The sequence below is a fragment of the Plecotus auritus genome (genome assembly GCF_963455305.1).
Source record: "Plecotus auritus genome assembly, chromosome: 1".
NCBI classification, from domain to species: domain Eukaryota; kingdom Metazoa; phylum Chordata; class Mammalia; order Chiroptera; family Vespertilionidae; genus Plecotus; species Plecotus auritus.
Window position 1 is genome coordinate 95,646,582 of NC_137770.1, and position 19,538 is coordinate 95,666,119.

Genomic DNA, 19,538 nt, shown 5'->3' on the forward strand with positions numbered 1-19,538 from the left:
CAGGCCTACCTCAAGAAAACAAGAAAAAACTCTAATAAAACTATTTAAGACTACAACTAAAAGAATTAGAGCTGGTTTGGCTCAGTGGATAGACCATGGACTGAAGTGTCCTGGGTTTGATTCTGGTCAAGGGCATATACCTCGGTTGGAGGCTCAATCCACAGCCCTGGTTGGAACACATGTAGGAGCAACTTCACACCAATGTTTCTCTTTCTCTGCCTCTACCCCTCCCTTCAACTCTCTCTAAAAATCACTGGAAAAATATCCTCAGGTGAAGTTTAACCAAAAAAAAAAAAAAAAAAAAAGGAATTAAAAAATGGAACAATAAGAAAAGCCCGGAGTAAGCAGAAGGAAGGAAATAATAAAGATCAGAGCAGAATAAATGACATAGAGACTAAAAAAAAAAAAAACAATACCAAAGATAAGTAAATCCAAGACCTGGTTCTTTGAAAAGATAAGATTGATGAGCCTCTTGCCAGACTTATCATGAAACAAAGAGAAAGGACCCAAATAAATAAAATCAGAAATGAAAGCTGTGAAGTAACAACTAACACCACAGAAATACAAAGGTTTTTAAGAAAATACTATGAACAACTATACGCCAACAAGCTGGACAACCTGGACAATATGAACAAATTCCTAGAAAAATACAATCTTCCAAAACTGAATCAGGAGGAATCAGAAAACCCAAACACTCCAATAACAACAGATGAAATTGAAGCAGTAATTTAAAAAAAATTCCCAGGAACTCAACAAAAGGAAGACAAAAAACCCAATTATAAGATGGGCAGAGGACCTAAATACACTTCTCTGAAGAAGACATGCAAATGGCCAAGAGACATATGAAAAAATGTTCAAAGTCACTAATTATCAGAGAAATGCAAATTAAAATGACAATGAGGTACCACCTCACACCTGCCAGAATGGCTACCATCAACAAATCAACAAACAAGTGCTGGCGAGGATGTGGAGAATGCAAGCTGGTACAACCACTACAGAAAACAGTGTGGAGTTTCCTCCAAAAATTAAAAATGGAATTGCCATTTAACCCAGTAATCTCAATTCTAGGAATATACCCTAAGAAGCCAGAAATACCAATCAGAAGGAATATATGCACCTGTATGTTCATGGCAGTGTTATAATCTCAATTCTAGGATATACCCTAAGAAGCCGAAAATACCAATCAGAAGGAATATATGCACCTGTATGTTCATAGCAGTGTTACTTACAATAGCTAAGATCTGAAAACAGCCCAAGTAACCATCAGTAGATGAATGGATTAGAAAACTGGTACACTTACACAATGGAATACTTATGCAGCTGTAAAAAAAAAAAAAAAAAAGGAAGGATCTCTTACCCTTCAAGACAGCATGGAGGGACCAGGAGAGTATTATGCTAAGCAAAATAAACCATTCAAAGAAAGACAAGTATCACATGATCTCACTCATATGTGGAATCTAATGAACAAAATAAACTGACAAACAAAAAAGATCAAAAGACATGGAAGCATGCAATAGACTGACATATTTCAGCGGGGGCAGGGGGGGAGGAGCAGGGGCCAGATTAGCCAATGAACATATCTGCATATATGCATAGCTCATAGACAACAGTGCAGGGAAGGCCAGAAAAGGGAACAGAAACGAGGTGGAAGGTGTAAATGGGAGGAAAGGGGACAAAAGAGGGTACATCTGTAATACTTTCAAACAACAACAAAAAACCTCCCAGGAAATAAAAGCCCTGGCCGGATGGCTCCACAGTGGAATTTTACCAAAAATTCAAAGAAGTAACACCTATCTTCCTCAATCTATTCCAAAAGATCTAAGAAGAAGCAACACTTCCAAGCTTTTTATTAGGCCAGTATTAGGCCAGTATTATCCTAATTCCAAAACCAGATAAAGACACTACAAAGAAAGAGAATTACAGTCCAATACCCTGATGAACATAGATGCTAAAATCCTCAACAAAATATTAGCAAACTGGATCAAGAATTATATTAAAAAGGTCAAATATCATGATACCAGGATTGCAAGGCTGATATAATATTAGCAAATCAATAAATGTGATATATCACATAATCAAATTGAAAGGTAAAAATCAAATGATCATATTAATAGATGCAAAAAGAGCATTTAGACAAAGTTCAACACCCATCTTTGAAGAAGAAAAAACTCTCAGCAAAGTGGGTATAGAAGAATCATACATACCTCAACATAATAAATGCCTTACAGGACAAACCTACAGCCAACATCATACTCAATGGGTAAAAACTATAACCATTCCTTAAGAACAGGAATAAGACAGGGTTGTCCACTTTCACCACTTTTATCAATATAGTATTGGGAGTCCTAGCCACAGTGATCAGACAAGAAAAAATAAAAGACATCCAAATTGGAAAGGAAGATGTAAAACTGTCATTATTCTCAGATGACCTGATATTGTACATAGAAAACACTAAAGACTCCACCAAAAAACTATCAGATTTAATAAATGAATTCCAAGATGTGGCAGGATACAAAATTAACACCCAGAAATCGATGGCATGTATACATCAACTAGAAGCCCGGTGCATGAAATTTGTGCATGGGTAGGGTCCCTAGGCTGGCCAGCGATGAGGGCCAATCGGGGCCTTCCAGCTGCCACCTGGGGCATTCCTTCTGGCTGCCGGCTGGGGCCTCCCTTCCCAGGCTGCTGGATGGGGCCTTCCTTCATTCCACAGTGCCCCTTGGTGGTCAGCGCACGTCATACAGAGCAATCCAACTCCTGGTCTCCAGGCTGAACTCCCGAGGGGACAATTTGCATATTAGGCTTTTATATATATAGACAACAAACTCTCAGAAAGAGAAATTTTTTAAAAATCCCATTTACCATTGTAACAAAAACTTTAAGAAACTTAGGAATAAACTTAACCAAGGAGGTAAAAGACCTGTACTGGAAAGCTAAAGAATGTTGAAAAAAGAAATAGAAGAAGATATTAACAAGCCCAGCTGGTGTGGCTCAGGGGTTGAGCATCAACCCATGCACCAAGAGGTTGCCGGTTTGATTCCTGGTCAGGGCACATGCCTGGGTCAAAGGTTTTGTGCCCAGGAGGGGGCATACAGGAGGCAGCCAATCAGTGTTGATGTTTCTCTCTCCTCAATTCCTCAATGTTTCTATTTCTCTCTCCCTTCCTCTCTCTCTAAAATCAATACAAACATACTTTTTAAACAAAGAAAAATATACCGTGTTCATGCACCGGTAGAATTAACATCATTAAAATGTTCATACTACCCAAAGCAATCCATAGATTCAATGCAATCCCTATAAAAATACCAATGGTGTATTTCAAAGATCTACAACAAATACGGCAAAAATTTATATGGAACAAAAAAGATCCTAAATAGCCACAGAAATCTTGAGAAATAAGAACAAAGTTGGAGGGATCACAATACCGGATATCAAGCTATAATACAAAGCCACTGTAATTATAATGGCCTGGTACATTCACAAGAACAGGCATATGTAGATCAATGGAACAGAACACACCCCCAGAAATCAACCCAAGCCATTACGCTCAATTAATATTTGACAAAGGCAGCAAGAGCATACAATGGAGTAAAGACATTCTCTTCAGTAAATGGTACTCAGAAAACTGGACAAGTACATGCAAAAAAAAAAAAAAAAAAAAAAAGAAAGAAAGAAAGAAACTAGACCATCAACTTACACCATACACAATAAATTCAAAATGGATAAAAGACTTAAAGTCATGAAACCATAAAAATCCTAGAGAGACCATAGGCAGCAAAATCGCAGAAATCTCCAGTAGCAATGTTTGCCAATATGTCTCCTAGGGCAAGGTAAAAAAAGGAGAAAATAAACAAATGGGACTACATCAAAATAGCTTCTGCACACAAAAGAAACTGGCATCAAACTGAAAAGGGAGCCCACTGTATGGGAGAACATATTCGCCAATGATACACCCGATTAGGGGTTAATTTCCAAAATATACAAAGTACTCATACAGGTGAACCAAGGGAAGACAACCCAATTAACAAATGGGCAGAGGACCTCAATAGATATGCAAAGAGGATATGCAAATGGCCAAGAGACATATGAAAATACTAGAGGCCTGGTGCACGAAATTCGTGCACGGGGGGATGTGTCCCTCAGCCCAGCCTGCACCCTCTCCAATCTGGGACATCCCTCTCACAATCCAGGACTGCTGGCTCCCAACTGCTTGCCTGCCTGCCTTCCTGATTGCCCCTAACCGATTCTGCTTGCCAGCCTGATCACCCCCTAAGCACTCCCCTGCCAGCCTGATTGCCCCTAACTGCCCTCCCCTGCAGGCCTGGTCACCCCTAACTGCCCTCCCCTGCAGGCCTGGTCCCCCCCAACTGCCCGCCCCTGCAGGCCTGGGTCCCCCCCAACTGCCCTCCCCTGCAGGCCCAGTCGCCCCCAACTTCCCTCCTCTGCCAGCCTGGTCACCCCTAACTGCCCTCCCCTGCAGGCTTGATCGCCCCCAACTGCCCTCCCTTGCAGGCCTGGTCCCTCCCAACAGCCCTCCCCTGCAGGCCTGATCACCCACAACTGCCCTCCCTTGCAGACCTGGTCCCTCCCAACTGCCCTCCCCTGCTGGCCATCTTGTGTCCACATGGGGGCAGCCATCTTGTGTGTTGGAGTGACGGTCAATTTGCATATTACTCTTTTATTAGATAGGATAGAGGCCTGGTGTATGGGTGGGGGCCTGGTTTGCCCTGAAGGGTGTCCCAGATCAGGGTAGGGGTTCCCTTGGGGCATGGGGTGGCCTGAGCGAGGGGCCTGTGGTGGTTTGCAGGCCGGCCATGCCCCCCCAGTGACCCAAGCAGAGGCCCTGGTATCTAGGATTTATTTATCTTCCATAATTGAAACTTTGTAGCCTTGAGCGGAGGCCAGGGCAGGCCAGGGCAGGCGGAAAGCTTGGCTTCCTCCATCACAGGGGAAACCCAAGCCTCCTGCTCTCTCCAGCTCCGTGGCTGCCACCATTTTTGTTGGGATTTATTTATCCTCTATAATCAAACTTTGTAGCCTTGAGCGGAGTCCAGGGCCAGCCAGGGTGTGTGGGAAGCTGGGCTTCCTCCATTGCCGGGGAAACCCAAGCTTCCTGCTCGCTCCGTGGCCACAGCCATCTTGGTTGGGTTCATTTGCATACTCGCTCCTGATTGGCTGATGGGCGTAGCTTGTTGGTGTAGCGGAGGCATGGCCAATTTGCATATTACTCTTTTATTAGATAGGCTGCTCAAAATCACTAATCATTAATTGAACAAGAAATGCAAAATATAACGACAGTGTGGTACCACCTCACACATTGCCAGAACGGCTACCATTAATAAATCAACAAACAACAAGTGCTGGTGAAAATGTGAAGAAAAGGGAACCCTAGTATACTGCTGGTGGGAATGCAGACTGGAAAAGAGTCACTATGGAAAAGAGTGTGGAGTTTTCTCCAAAAATTAAAAATAGAACTGCCATGCCCAGCTGGCATGGCTCAGTGATTGAGCGTCAACCCATGAACTAGCAGGTCATGGTTCAATACCCGGTCAGGGCACATGCCCAGGTTTCAGGCTCGATCACCAGGGTGCGACATGCAGGAGGCAGCCGATCAATGATTCTCTCTCATCGTTGATATTTTCTATCCCTCTCTCCCTCTCCTTTCCTCTCTGAAATCAGTAAGAATAAAAATAAATGGAATTGCCATTTGACCCAGTGATCCCACTTCTAGGAATATATCCTAAAAAGCCTGAAACACCAGTAAGAAAGGAAATATACCCTACTATGTTCATAGCAGGGTTATTTACAATAGCTAAGAACTGGGAATAGCCCAAGTGATCATCAGTAGATGAGTGGATTAAAAAGCCATGGTACCTTTATACAATGGAATACTATGTAGCTGTATAAAAGAAGGATCCCTTACCTTTTGAGACAACCTGGACGGACCTGGAGAGTATTATGCTAAGTGAATTAAGCCAGTCAGAGAAAGACAAATACCACATAATCTCACTTACATGTGGAATCTAATGAACAAAATAAAATGACAAACAAAATAGATCCAGAGGCATGGAAGCATGCAACAGAGTAACAATTCTCAGAGGAAATGGGAGGGGGTGGCAGGAAGAGAGTAACCAAAGAATTGATATGCATATATGCATAACCCATGGATGCAGACAATAGTGAGGTGAAAGCGTGGGGAGGGGGCGGGAGTAGGGAGGAGGCAATCAATGGGGGGGGGAAGATGACATCTGTAATACATTCAAAAATAAAAAAAGAGGAAGCAGCAGAAAATACCCAATCATAACAGCAAAAATAATAACATTTTTTAAAGTATCATTTAAGGAGATTCTGGGAGAATGTCAAGCATACCAACATTTGTATCATGGGGGTGTTAGAAGGAGAAGAGATACAACAAGGAACTGAAAACCTATTTGAAAAAAAACAAATGGAAAAAAAAAAACAAAAGCAAAAAACTTCTCTAACCCAGTGAAGGAAATAGATATACAAGTCAAGGAAGTGCAGACGGTCCCAAAGATAAACCCAAAGAGGCCCACACCAACACACATCATTAAAATGCAAAAGGTTAAAGACAAAGAGAAAATCTTAAAAGTGGCAAGAGAAAGCTCTTAGCTACCTTCAAGGGAGATCCCATAAGACTGTCAGCTGATTTCTTAACAGAAACTTTGCAGGCCAGAAGGGATTAACATGAAATATTCAAAGTGATGAAAAGCAAGAACCTACAACCAAGATTACTCTACCCTGCAAAGCTATCATTTAAAATCAAAGGAGAGGCAAAGAGCTTCCCAGACAAGAAAAAGTTAAAGGAATTCATCACCACCAAACCAGTATTATAAGAAATGTTAAAGGAACTTCTTTAAGCCCTGGCTGTTTTGGCTTATTGGACAGAGCACTGACCCTCCAACTGGAGGGTTGTGGGTTTGATTCTGGTCAAAGGCACATACCTTGGTTGGAGGCTCCATCTCTGGCCCTGTTCGGGCATGTGCAGGAGACAACCATTCGATGTGTCTTTCTCACATTGATGTTTCTCTTTGTCTCTCCCCCTCCCTTCCACTCTAAAAATCAATGGGAAAACATCCTTGGGTGAGTATTATCAAAAATATTAAATAAATAAAAAGTAGCAAGATGTCATGCAAGATTTTTTTTTTTTAAAGGAACTTCTTTAAGAAGGGGGAATAAAGATAAAATTATGAATAATAAAATGGCAACAACTACATATCAACAATTACTTTAAATGTAAATGGATTAAATGCTCCACAAAAGAAATCATATGGCTGAAAGGAGAGCAAAACAAGACCCTTATCCTAATATATAAAAAGCCAGGGGCCATCATGACCGAAACAACCGAATGGATGACCGAACAGCAGGCTGTGTGGGGTGACAAGGCCGACGGGGGTTAGTGAGAGACGACCAAACGACTGAACATCAGGCTGCGTGGGGTGACCAGGCCAGCAGGGGGGCAGTTGGGGGCGACCAGGCTGGCGGGGGGAGGGGGCGGTTAGAGATGACCAGGCCAACAGAGGGAGGCAGTTGGGGGTGATCAAGCTTGCAGGGGGGGCAGTAAGGGGCAACCAGGCCGGCGGGGGGGGGGGGTAGTTAGAGACGACCAGGCTTGCAGGGGAGGCAGTTGGGGGCAACCAGGCCAGCAGGGGGGGCAGTAAGGGGCAAGCAGGCCAGCGGGGGGGGGGGGGGGGAAAGGGCAATTGGGGATGACCAGGCTGGCAGGTGGGGCAGTTAGGGGCAATCAGGCAGGCAGATAGGTGAGCAGTTAGGAGCCAGTGGTCCCGGATTGTGAGAGGGATGTCCGACTGCCGGTTTAGGCCCGATCCCCGGGATTGGGCCTAAACCAGCAGTCGGACATCCCCTGAGGGATCCCAGATTGGAGAGGGTGCAGGCTGGACTGAGGGGATCCCCCTTCATGCACGAATTTCGTGCATCAGGCCTCTAGTATGCTAGCTATAAGAGACTCACTTCAGATTGAAATACATACACAGACTGAAAGTAAAGGGATAGAAAAAGATAGTTATGAAAATGGAAATGAAAAAAAAAAGGCTGGAATAGCAATACTTATACCAGACAAAATATATATTTTTATTCTTTTTAATCCTCACCTGAGGATATTTTCCCATTGATTTTTAGAGAGAGTAGAAGGCAGGGGGAGAGACACACAGAGAGAAACATTGATGTAAGAGACATATCAATTGGTTGTCTCCTGCAAGCGGCCCTGGGGGCCAGGATGGAGCCTACAACCAAAGTATGTGCCCTTGAGTGGAACTGAACCCAGGACCCTTTAGTCTACAGGCTGACCAACACTCTATCCACTGAGCCAAACTGGCTAGGGCCCAGACAAAATATATTTTAAAACAAAGACTATAATAAGAGATAAAGATGGACCCAGCAATTCCACTTCTGAGTTTTTATCTGACGAAACCCAAAACATTAAATTGAAAAGACATATAGTGTGGGGGCAAAAGTAGGTTTACAGTTGTGAGTAGGTGAAACAAAGTTTATTCTTGCATTACTATTTATTAACCACTAGAGGCCCGGTGCATAAAATTCTTGCACTGGAGGGGGGCGGTTCCTCAGCCCAGCCTGCACCCTCTCGCAATCAGGGATCCCTCGGGGGATGTCCGCCTGCCAGCTTAGGCGTGGGAAGCGGGCCTAAGTCGGCAGGTGGACATCCCTCTCACAGTCCCGGAGCCCTCACTCCTTGCCACCCTCCTGCTCGCTGCTCCTTACCACTTGGCTCACTGCTCCTTAGTGCTGCCACAGAGGCAGGAGAGGCTCCTGCCACCGCCACTGCACTCGCCAGCCATGAGCCCGGCTTCTGGCTGAGCAGCGCTCCCCCTATGGAAGTGCACTGACCTTCAGGGGGAAGCTCCTGCATTGAGCGTCTGCCTCCTGGTGGTCAGTGCACATCACAGCAACCAGTCATTCTGGTCATTCCATCACAACAGTCACTTAGGCTTTTATTATATAGATTGTATTAGTTTCCACATGAACAACTTTAAATCTACTCCTGCCCCACCCTGTATACATATATATGTTCACTGCAGCATTATTTATAAGATATAGAAGCAACCTAAGTATCCATCAATATATGAATGAGGATGTGGTACATATGTACAATGGAAAAATGACTCAGCTATAAAAAATGAATGATATCTTGTCATCTGCAACAGCAGATGGCCTAGAGGGCACTGTGATGAGTGAAATAAGACAGAGAAAGACAAAGGCCATATGATTTCACTTATATGTGGAATCTAAAAAAAACACAATAAATGAACAAGAAGGACAGAAACAGACTCATAGATACAAAGAACATTTTTATAGTTGCCAGATGGGAGGGGGAAGGGACTATGGATGAAAAGGTGAAGGGATTAAGAACAAATTGGTAGTCATGGGAATGGAAATTACAGATGAGGAATATCTATCTATCTATATATATAAAAGCCTAAGCAACTGAACGACCAGTCGCTATGATGCGCACTGACCACTAGGGAGCAGAAGCTCAACGCAGGAGCTGCCCCTGGTGGTCAGTGTGCTCCCACAGTGGAAGTACTGTTCAGCTGACCAACCCGTCCCGGTGGCCCACCAGCCCGGCGGCAGCCACTCACTCCCTCAGTAGTCCTACAAGTCCAATCTCCGGAGAATGGGCCAGGCACTGATGGACCGGCGCCACTGGCCTGACAGGGCCACTGGCCTCCTGGAAGTCGGCCTCGGACACTGCAGCCGCTTCCCCTCCCTAACAATCCGCAAGGAAGAAACAATATAAAAGTGGCTGCCAGGTGGCTCCTGACAACTGGCGTGAACATCAGCGGGACGTATCCAGATCCTGGGCCGTCCAGAGGGCTGATCGCGTCCCGGCCTCCCCACTTGTTCTGATCCATGGCACACACACTTTCTGAGCAGCACTTCAAAACGTACGAAGATGTGGAAAACTGGGTCTCTGAATGGTTTGCCTCAAAACAAGAAAAGTTCTATTGGGACGGTATCCACAAATTACCTGAAAGATGGGGGAAATGTGTAGCTAGCGATGGACATTACTTTGAATAAAGCACTTTTGATGTTTCTCCTGAAATTATCTTGTTCTCTTTGATTACAAAATCCGCATTATTTACTGATACACCTAGTATATAGGGTATTCAGATTAGCACTAGATTTAATGGGGTGATCACTTCTTACATAAATGTCTAATCACTGGTAGTACACCTGAAACTAATATAATATTGAATGTCCACTCTAATTGAAAAATAAAAAAAAATATTTTAAAATATTCATGTTAATAAACATTCTTCAGAAACTCAGGTAGTTTTCTATTTTTTTTTTAACAAACTGATTGAACTTCTTTAACTACAGGGTCTGCTGGAGAAAGTCAATGAAAGTGCCTTCAAAAAAAGTAAGAATGGGCAGAGACCACGCCATCTTGAAGAACAGAATTGCTCGAGACTAGGATCCTAGCCGCACCACTACCCAATCTGGTCTCAGATATCTGGAAGATATCAGGTGTGAGATTGCAGCAACACAATCATAGTAGGAGACTTTAATACCCCATTAACATCACTGGATAAATCCTATAGACAAAAAATTAGCAAAGAAACTTCAATCCTAAACGACTCACTAGATCAGATGGACTTAATCGACATCTTTAGAATATTTCACACCCCAAAACTAGAGAATATACATTCTTCTCAAGCGCACACGAGACATTTTCAAAGACCACATACTGGGACACAGGCAAAGTCTCTCCAAATTCAAGAGGATTGAAATCATATCAAGCATCTTCTCAGATCACAATGGCATAAAATCAGAAATCAACTACACTAAAAACAATCACAAAAATTCAAACACTTGGAGGCTGGATAGCATACTGTTAAAGAATGAGTGGGTTACCAAAGAGATCAAAGAAGAAATAAAACACATCCTGGAAACAAACAACAATGAAAACACAACAATCCAAAATCTTTGGGACACAATGAAAGCAGTACTGAGAGGGAAGTTCATAGCATTACAGGCCTACCTCAAGAAACAAGAAAAACTGATAATAAACCATCTAACTCTGCAACTTGAAGAATTAGAAAGAGAGCAACAAGAAAAGCCCAGAGTGAGCAGAAGGAAGGAAGTAATAAAGATCAGAGCAGAAATAAATGACATAGAGACCAAAAAAACAATATAAAAGATCAATGAAACCAAGAACTGGTTCTTTGAAAGGATAAACAAGATTGATGAATCTCTAGCCAGGCTCACCAAGAAGAAAAGAGAGAGGGCCTAAATACACAAAATCAGAAACAAAAGAGGTGAAATAACAACAGACCCCACAGAAATACGAAGAATCGTAAAAAAATACTATGAGCAACTCTACTCCAAGAAACTGGTCAACCTAGAAGAAATGGACATATTCCTAAAAAAATACGACCTTCCAAAACTCAGCCAGGAGGAATCAAAAAATCTGAATAGGCCAATAACTATGGAGGAAATTGAAGCAGTAATCAAAAATCTTCCAACAAACAAAAGCCCTGGACCAGACAGCTACACAGGGGCGTTTTATAAAACATTCAAAGAAGAAATAAAACCTATCTTCCTCAGACTATTCCAAAAAATTCAAGAGGAAGGAGCACTACCAAACTCTTTCTACGAAGCCAGCATTACCCTAATCCCAAAACCAGATAAAGACAATACAAAGAAAGAGAATTACAGGCCAATATCCCTCATGAATTCTTAACAAAATCCTTAACAAAATTCTAGCAAATCGAATCCAGCAATACATTAGAAAGATTATACACCATGACCAAGTGGGATTTATTCCGGGGATGCAAGGATGGTACAATATCTGCAAATCAATAAATGTGATACACCATATAAACAAACTGAGAGATAAAAACCATATAATCATATCCATTGATGCAGAAAAAGCATTTGACAAAATCCAACACCCTTTCTTGATAAAAACTCTCAGCAAGGATCATACCTCAACATAATAAAAGCCATATATGACAAACCCACAGCCAACATCATACTCAATGGGCAAAAACTAAAACATTTACACTAAGAACAGGAACAAGACAGGGATGCCCACTCTCACCACTCCTGTTCAACACAGTACTGGAAGTACTAGCCATTGCGATCAGACAAGAAGAAATAAAAGGCATCCAAATTGGAAAAGTAGTAAAACTGTCCTTATTCGCAGATGACATGATATTGTACATAGAAAACCCCAAAGACTCCATCAAAAAATTATTAGACTTAATAGATGAATTCGGCAATGTAGCAGGATACAAAATTAACACCCATAAGTCTATGGCTTTTCTATACACCAATAATGAACTCACAGAAAGAGAAATTTAAAAAGCAATCCCATTTACCATTGTAACAAAAAAATTAAGATACCTAGGAATAAACATAACCAAGGTGAAAAGGACCTGTACTCAGAAAATTTCAGAACGCTGAAAAAAGAGATAGAGGAAGACATGAACAAATGGGAGAATATACCATGTTCACAGATTGGTAGAATCAACATCATTAAAATGTCCATACTACCCAAAGCAATCTATAAATTCAATGCAATCCCCATTAAAATACCAATGGCATACTTCAAAGACCTAGAACAAATTCTCCAAAAATTCATCTAGAATAAGAAAAGACCCCGAATAGCTGAAGCAATCTTGAGAAAGAAGAACAATGTTGCAAGAATTACAATACCAGATATCAAGCTGTATTACAAAGCCACTGTTCTCAAAACAGCCTGGTACTGGCACAAGAACAGACATATAGACCAGTAAAACAAAACAGAGAACCCAGAAATCGACACAAGCCATTATGCACAATCAATATTTGACAAAGGAGGCAAGAGCATACGATGGAGTCAAGACAGTCTCTTCAATAAATGGTGTTGGGAAAACTGGACAGATACTTGCAAAAAAATGAAACTAGACCACCAACTTACACCATACACAAAAATAAACTCAAAATGGATAAAGGACTTAAACATAAGATGGGAAACCATAAAAATCTTAGAAGAAGCCATAGGCAGCAAAATAACAGACATTTGTCGTAGCAATATATTTAACGTAGCAATATATTTAACGATACAGCTCCTAGGGCAATGGAAACTAAGGAGAAAATAAACAAATGGGACTACATCAAAATAAAAAGCTTCTGCACAGCGTAAGAAACCATCAACAAAATAACAAGAAAGCCCATTGCATGGGAGAACATATTTGCCAATGTTATCTCCGATAAGGGTTTACTCTCCAACATTTACAGGGAACTCATACAACTTAACAAAAGGAAGATGAACAACCCAATCAAAAAATGGGCAAATGACCTAAATAGATACTTTTCAAAAGAGGACATTCAGAAAGCCAAGAGACATATGAAAACATGCTCAAAGTCACTAATCATCCGAGAGATGCAAATCAAAACAACCATGAGGTACCACCTCACATCTGTCAGAATGGCTATCATCAACAAATCAACAAACGACAAGTGCTGGCGAGGATGCAGAGAAAAAGGAACCCTCGTGCACTGCTGGTGGGAATGCAGACTGGTGCAGCCACTATGGAAAAAGGTATGGTGTTTCCTCAAAAAAATTAAAAATGGAACTGCCATTTGACCCAGTAATACCACTTCTAGGAATATATCCCAAGAAAACAGAAACACCAATCAGAAAGGATATATGCACCCCTATGTTCATAGCAGCACAATTTACAATAGCTAAGATTTGGAAACAGCCTAAATGCCCATCAGCAGATGAGTGGATTAGAAAACTATGGTACATCTACACAATGGAATACTACGCTGCTATAAAAAAGAAGGAATTCTTACCATTTGCAACAGCATGGGTGGACCTGGAGAGCATTATGCTAAGTGAAATAAGCCAGTCAGTGAAAGAAAAATACCACATGATCTCATTCATTTATGGATAATAAAGAACATTATAAACTGATGAACAAAAATAGATACAGAGGCAGAGAAGCATCGAACAGACTGTCAAACGACAGCGGGAAGGCTGGGGAGGGCGGGGGGAGGTAAGAGATCAACCAAAGGACTTGTATGCAAGCATATTAGCATAACCAATGGACGGAAGACACTGGGAGGTGGGTGAGGGCATGTGCTGGGGGGTAGGGTAGACTGGGGTAAGGTCAATTCGGAAAAAAAAAGGAGACATATTTACTATTATCTGTAATACTTTAAACAAACAAACAAACAAACAAATAAATAAATAAATAAATAAATAAATAAAGCAAAAATGGCCTTTACCGATTTGGCTCAGTGGATAGAGTATCCACCTGCGGACTGAAGGGTCCTGGGTTCGATTCCGGTCAAGGGCACATGCCCTGTTGCGGGCTTGATCCCCTGTAAGGAAGCATGCAGGAGGCAGCCGATTGGTGATTCTCTCTGATCATTAATGTTTCTATCTCTCTCTCCCTCTCCCTTCTCTGAAATCAATAAAAATATATATTTTTTAAAAAGTAAAAATGTACTCTTTAGCCAATGTGATTGGGTCTTCTTGTTTACAAAATTATCTTCTAAAATATGCTTTGAATTTTTTCTGATTTTGAAAAATGGAGCCTCATTTGATGCCTCTAAAACTGGAGATTTAGACTTCAAATGGCTCCAAAGAACTTAAATCTTAGATGGCAAGGATTTTTTAGCTTATGTGCAATGGCCAGAATCAGGCATAGATGACCTTTTTGTAGGCACTCAGGGCTTTTGAATGAAAGATCTTGTGTTTAGGAATGTAGGAAAAAACAGCACACAAAAAAGTAGAAATTGGCACTGTTTTGTAAACAAGGGGATATGATGAATAAAACTGGCAATACAGGATTTAAATAAAGTGACAGGAGTCTCAGCACATTTTGGATAGTCCTATCTTGAATTGTGTATGTGGGTATAAATATGAAGCTAAGTCTCTGGTTTTCACTGCTTTCTAGGCTAAAATCTTATTATCAGATGTCCAAGTTCATTGTAATTTGGCATCTTATCTAAAATGACCTCCCCAAATGTGTAATAATAATAATATCCAAACCTACTGACTGACTCTAACATTACATAGAGAATTCCAGGAAGAAGTGAGGGTTCAAAGTCTAAAATTGGGAGTCATTAACAAACAGGTATTTCAAGTCATGAGTCTGGATGAAAATAAACATGGGAATCAATGTTTAGGCATAGTATGATTTGGCTTACTTCTCAAACAAGCAATATTCTATTTTCTTGTGCCTTCACCAGGCTTTACTTTGTGTAAAACGATCACTCCATTATTCAATAACTAGACGTAATTATAACATTTCCTCAATTCTGACTTGTGCTTTTTATTTTTGTAAGAGAACATTTATTGGGTAAATTAGAGGTAGAAAAAGTAATTCCTTGAAGAAATGGGCTTAGAAAACAAGTTATGGAAGTAAAGGAAGAGTCCCTGGAGCTTGGGAGTGAGGAAGCTTAAGGTAAGGAGCCAGGGGAGGGGAAGAGAAGAGGAGGGTGAGGTGGAAAGGAAGGGAAAGGCACCACGTGTTCGGAGACGGAGGGCGCTAACTTGTGCTTTTTAATATTACTGTTACTAGTTTTGTTAACAGCTTAAAATCAAAGTCTTTTTCCCTTTTCTCTCTCCCCACCATAAAAATATTTTATTAAATCAATGGTCCATATTACAATTGAAAAAATAAATGCACTAACTACAGGTGATTTTGCCTGTAGGGTGAAAAACTTTCAGCTCTGCAGCCTAAAACTTCCCTTATAAAGTGCTTTTTCAGGTAGCTCGCTACTGGTTGTCACAAGTTTGTGGGAGTAATGGGGGGAAGGGGTGTGAAGGCTACCCGCCTCCTTTCTCCTTCAGAAAAAGGGTTAGGCACCAGGAGCCTCTAGCGGCTTGTCTGAAGTTTGCAGCGCAATCACAAACAACCCACAAGATTAAAGAGCCAGCACTTAATCTTCGTGCACCTGATCCCAAACTGGACTCTCAACCTGCCAAGATTTGAGATGTGCCCTCTTCAACCAGACCCGTAGCAGAGTAGAGACCCCCATGAGTGGCTCCTGGCCTCACCCTAAATCCCCAAAGTCAGTCCCCAGAGCATATCCTTGCCCAACCGCCTGCCTCTGGTTCTGATCGCTTACGGGAAGTTCGCATCCACTCGAGCAGTGCTGGGAGGTCTGCCGGAGCCACGGTACGAAGTAGTTGCAGTATTGCTTGCCGCGCGGAGCTTAATTCCATGTTGCAGCAGAAAACAGCTCTGGGAAGGTGTGCATCGCGCACGCGCAAGCAGAGACCGGTAGCTACAACTTAGCCTTCCTAGGCGGCGAAAGCCCTAAGCCCCGCCCCCTTCTTGGAGTTCTCAAGAGCGCGAGGAATTCCTATACTAAAGCGCACCCTTAGCTCTCACCGTTCCCCTTAAGTAGTATTGCTCAGCTTAGTCACTTTTTCTTAAGGCGGCTCCTCGAGGCCGGACTTCTTTCCTGAGGTCGCCTCCTATTTTAACAACTTTGCTGCCGCAGTTGTTGAGCGATAGAAAACGAACGTCTAAAGTCAGTGGGAGTAAAGCAACATCTCGATATACCATTTCAACGCAGTGAAGGAACGCAGCGGGTGCCCCGGAAGCGGAAGTGCATCCTCTTCTTGAAAGGCTGGACTACACTAAGTGGTGACGTTTCCTTATTGGGCGGAAGGTTCGGTGGCAGTCGTCGGACTTCCAGCTGGTGGGAGTTGGCGTCGCAGTGCTGGGCTCTGGGATTCTCGTTTACATAGTTTGGAAAGTCGGTCTGTGGCGTCGTACCTCCCCGTCTGATCCCTGCTTTCTTCTGATTAATCCCACGGCGTGGGGCCTCGCGAAGGAATTCCCGGCCCTTTTGGGCCACGGCCGTAGAGGTGCCTTTTGAGGTAAGTGTCTGCTTTTTCCCGCCCCAGACTGGCAGCTGGCGGCAGCCCCAACCCTGCTTAGGGGGCGAGAGACTCCGGAGAGAGTCGACTTGCCTCGCCACCTGCTGTCATCACCGAAGCCGAGGTGCTTTGGTCCCTTTTCAACTCATTCCGCCCATCAGAAGTTTTATTAAAAGATAAGCTGTGACCCTTTTAAGTTGACTTCAGATTTACTCGAGCCAAATAACATGTGTAGGCAATTGCAGGCCTGACTCTTTGATTTGCTCTCCTGATCAGGAATTTAGTTAATGACTGCTTCCCCGACAGCCTTTTGACGTGTCCCAAATTTTATATTTTCGTGTTCGTTGTGCTCAACACATTGTCCTGCATATAGCAGGCGTGCAGTACGTGAATAAGGGGTATCAGTTCAATGTCAGTGATGACTTAAGATGTACTGATGGCTCTCTAGCATTTAACACTATTACCCATCCATTTCTTGAAACTATTTCTCCTGTTGGCATTCTTGATATTATTCTCACCCACTTTTTTCATATGCTTAATTCAACAAAATATTTACCCATTATTAGCTATAGGGATACAGAAATGAACGACACAAACCCTATCATCGAAGAGCTAACAGTACAATAAAAGAGAAGCATGTAAATATATTCTGTATCTAGATGAGTAATGAGAAACTCTAGAAAGATATAAGAGCCAGGAGAGCTGTGGGAATACAGATGAGAGGTACAGTGATTTGTGATCCTGATTGAGCAAATTCCATCTAGCCTCAGTTTCCTCATTACCTAATAAGTTTATTAAGAGGATGTTGATACTGGAGGAGGTTATACATATGTGGGGACAAGGGGTTATATGGAAACTCTATGTACTTTCTGCTCAATTTTGCTGTGAACCTAAAACTGCTCTAAAAGTAAAGTCTGTTGATTAAAATAAAATAAAAAAGATAGGAAGATTGAAAGATTAGGTAACACATTTGGTGCAATGCCTACAGTATAGCAATGGTGGTCCTAAAGGGGAAGGGAAATATTTCCCTGAAACCTCTTTCCCTTGATTTTTTGATATGGACAATTAGTGTTTTCTGACTTAATGTAGAACTATGCAAAAGCATCTTCAAGCCCTCCTTCCCACAGATTACTTCTCTAACTCCAGCTATCTGGGAATTCTGGACCTGCCACTAAGTAAGATAACCATAAATAGTAACTTTTTTATTTTTTAAATTGATATCTTTCTGTATGCTTTTGGGAAATGGAATTAGTAAAAGCTTCTATCCCTTTGATTATTCTCAGTCTCAATTGACTCTCCTTTTAGTTGGCCCTTCGCTATGGCTATAAGCCAAATAGTCTTCCACAAATTCTCCTGCAGAGTTCTCATCTATGTCCGTGGCATTATTCTTGTATGCCAACCATTTCCAAATATTTTTCTCTAGTTTCTATCTCTGAGTGATATAGTTCTTTAGTTCTCCAAATAGTCTAGGTCCAAAACCAAATTCCTTACCTCCACCTTCCTTTTTTTGTTTCCCTTTTTTAAAATTATTACCTATATCTTAGATACAAAGGTGTATAAAAGCAGTGATCCCTAGTGAGTTTTTGACCCTTTGTTTCTAGTTGAATTTTGTATGTTATTTGTATGTTCAGTTAAAAAAGGATAATAAAGTCAACATCTATGTATTTACTATCCAACTTAAGTAGTAAAACATTACAACAAACCTTTAATCTCCTTGAACCTTTTTTCTAGTAACTCTAACTTTCAAAACAGCTTCTTTTTTTTTTTTTTCTTTTTCCTTCCATTTATTGGTTAATGGCATCACTAGCCATCTGGTTTTTTAAACTGGAGACCTTACAGTCATTTTTGCCTTTTGTTTCTTCTTCCTTCTCCACAGATACTTGGTTATTTGGTCCTATAGATTCTGCTTTATGGGTTGGCTCTTGACTCCAGCCCCTTCTCTCCATTTTACTTTCTGCTTTCCTAGTTCAAGTATGTACTCTCCTTGCTCTCAAGTTTTTCTCACTCTAATGTGTTTACTGCATTGTTTATAATTTTTAAAACAGAACAGATTTTTCATTCTCTTGTTTCCTTCGAGGAGTATTGATTCATACAGTGATCATTAACTTTGGCTGCACATCAGTATAGCCAGTGAAGTTTTTCAAAATAGAGATGCCTTGTTTTGCTCTTCTACAAAACAATTTAGATGAGACCACTTCCTAGAAACCTTCTGAAGTTACTATCCTTGGAGATTTTTAATTTTCAGCTAGTATTACCTAAATGTTATTGAAATAACCCATTGCTTATCCCTCATCCTCCATATGTTCTTTTCAGCTTCAAGGCAAACTATTTCCAAGGAATTCCTTTAACTTTCCTTGCTTTAATTTTTTTTCTTGCTAACAGTTTACATAAAGATTGTTTTAATGATTGACCTGACAGCCAGAAGTATCTTAAAGAAATGATTCCCAGTGTTTTTGAGGTATTACCCCTTTTCTGCTATTAAAGTTTTGCAGTGATTTTAGTATATGTGCTGCCGAAGCGAGCACAGTTTTGCAGTGATTTTATTTTTAATATTAAAAATGAGTTTTAAAATTTGAAAACAATTTTAATGAATTTTGAGACGTTTTGATATAACATAAATGAATATAACCTTTGCTGCAAAATTAAG

At 41.4% G+C, this 19,538-nt stretch overlaps 2 protein-coding genes across 2 annotated transcripts in view; one reads left to right on the forward strand and one right to left on the reverse strand.

Moving 5' to 3' along the window:
* The window catches only part of LOC308238138 (uncharacterized protein), a 42,424-nt gene extending 25,822 nt beyond the window's left edge, over positions 1–16,602 (reverse strand). The window contains exon 1 of the mRNA XM_080649787.1: positions 16,132–16,602. Coding sequence (XP_080505913.1) covers positions 16,132–16,228 — 97 coding nt within the window. The 5' untranslated portion in view covers positions 16,229–16,602. The remainder of the gene's footprint in view (positions 1–16,131) is intronic.
* Positions 16,561–19,538, forward strand: part of SRP54 (signal recognition particle 54) — a 53,856-nt gene continuing 50,878 nt past the window's right edge. Inside the window, exon 1 of the mRNA XM_080649742.1 lies at positions 16,561–16,891. The gene's annotated coding sequence lies outside the window, so the exon portion shown is untranslated. The remainder of the gene's footprint in view (positions 16,892–19,538) is intronic.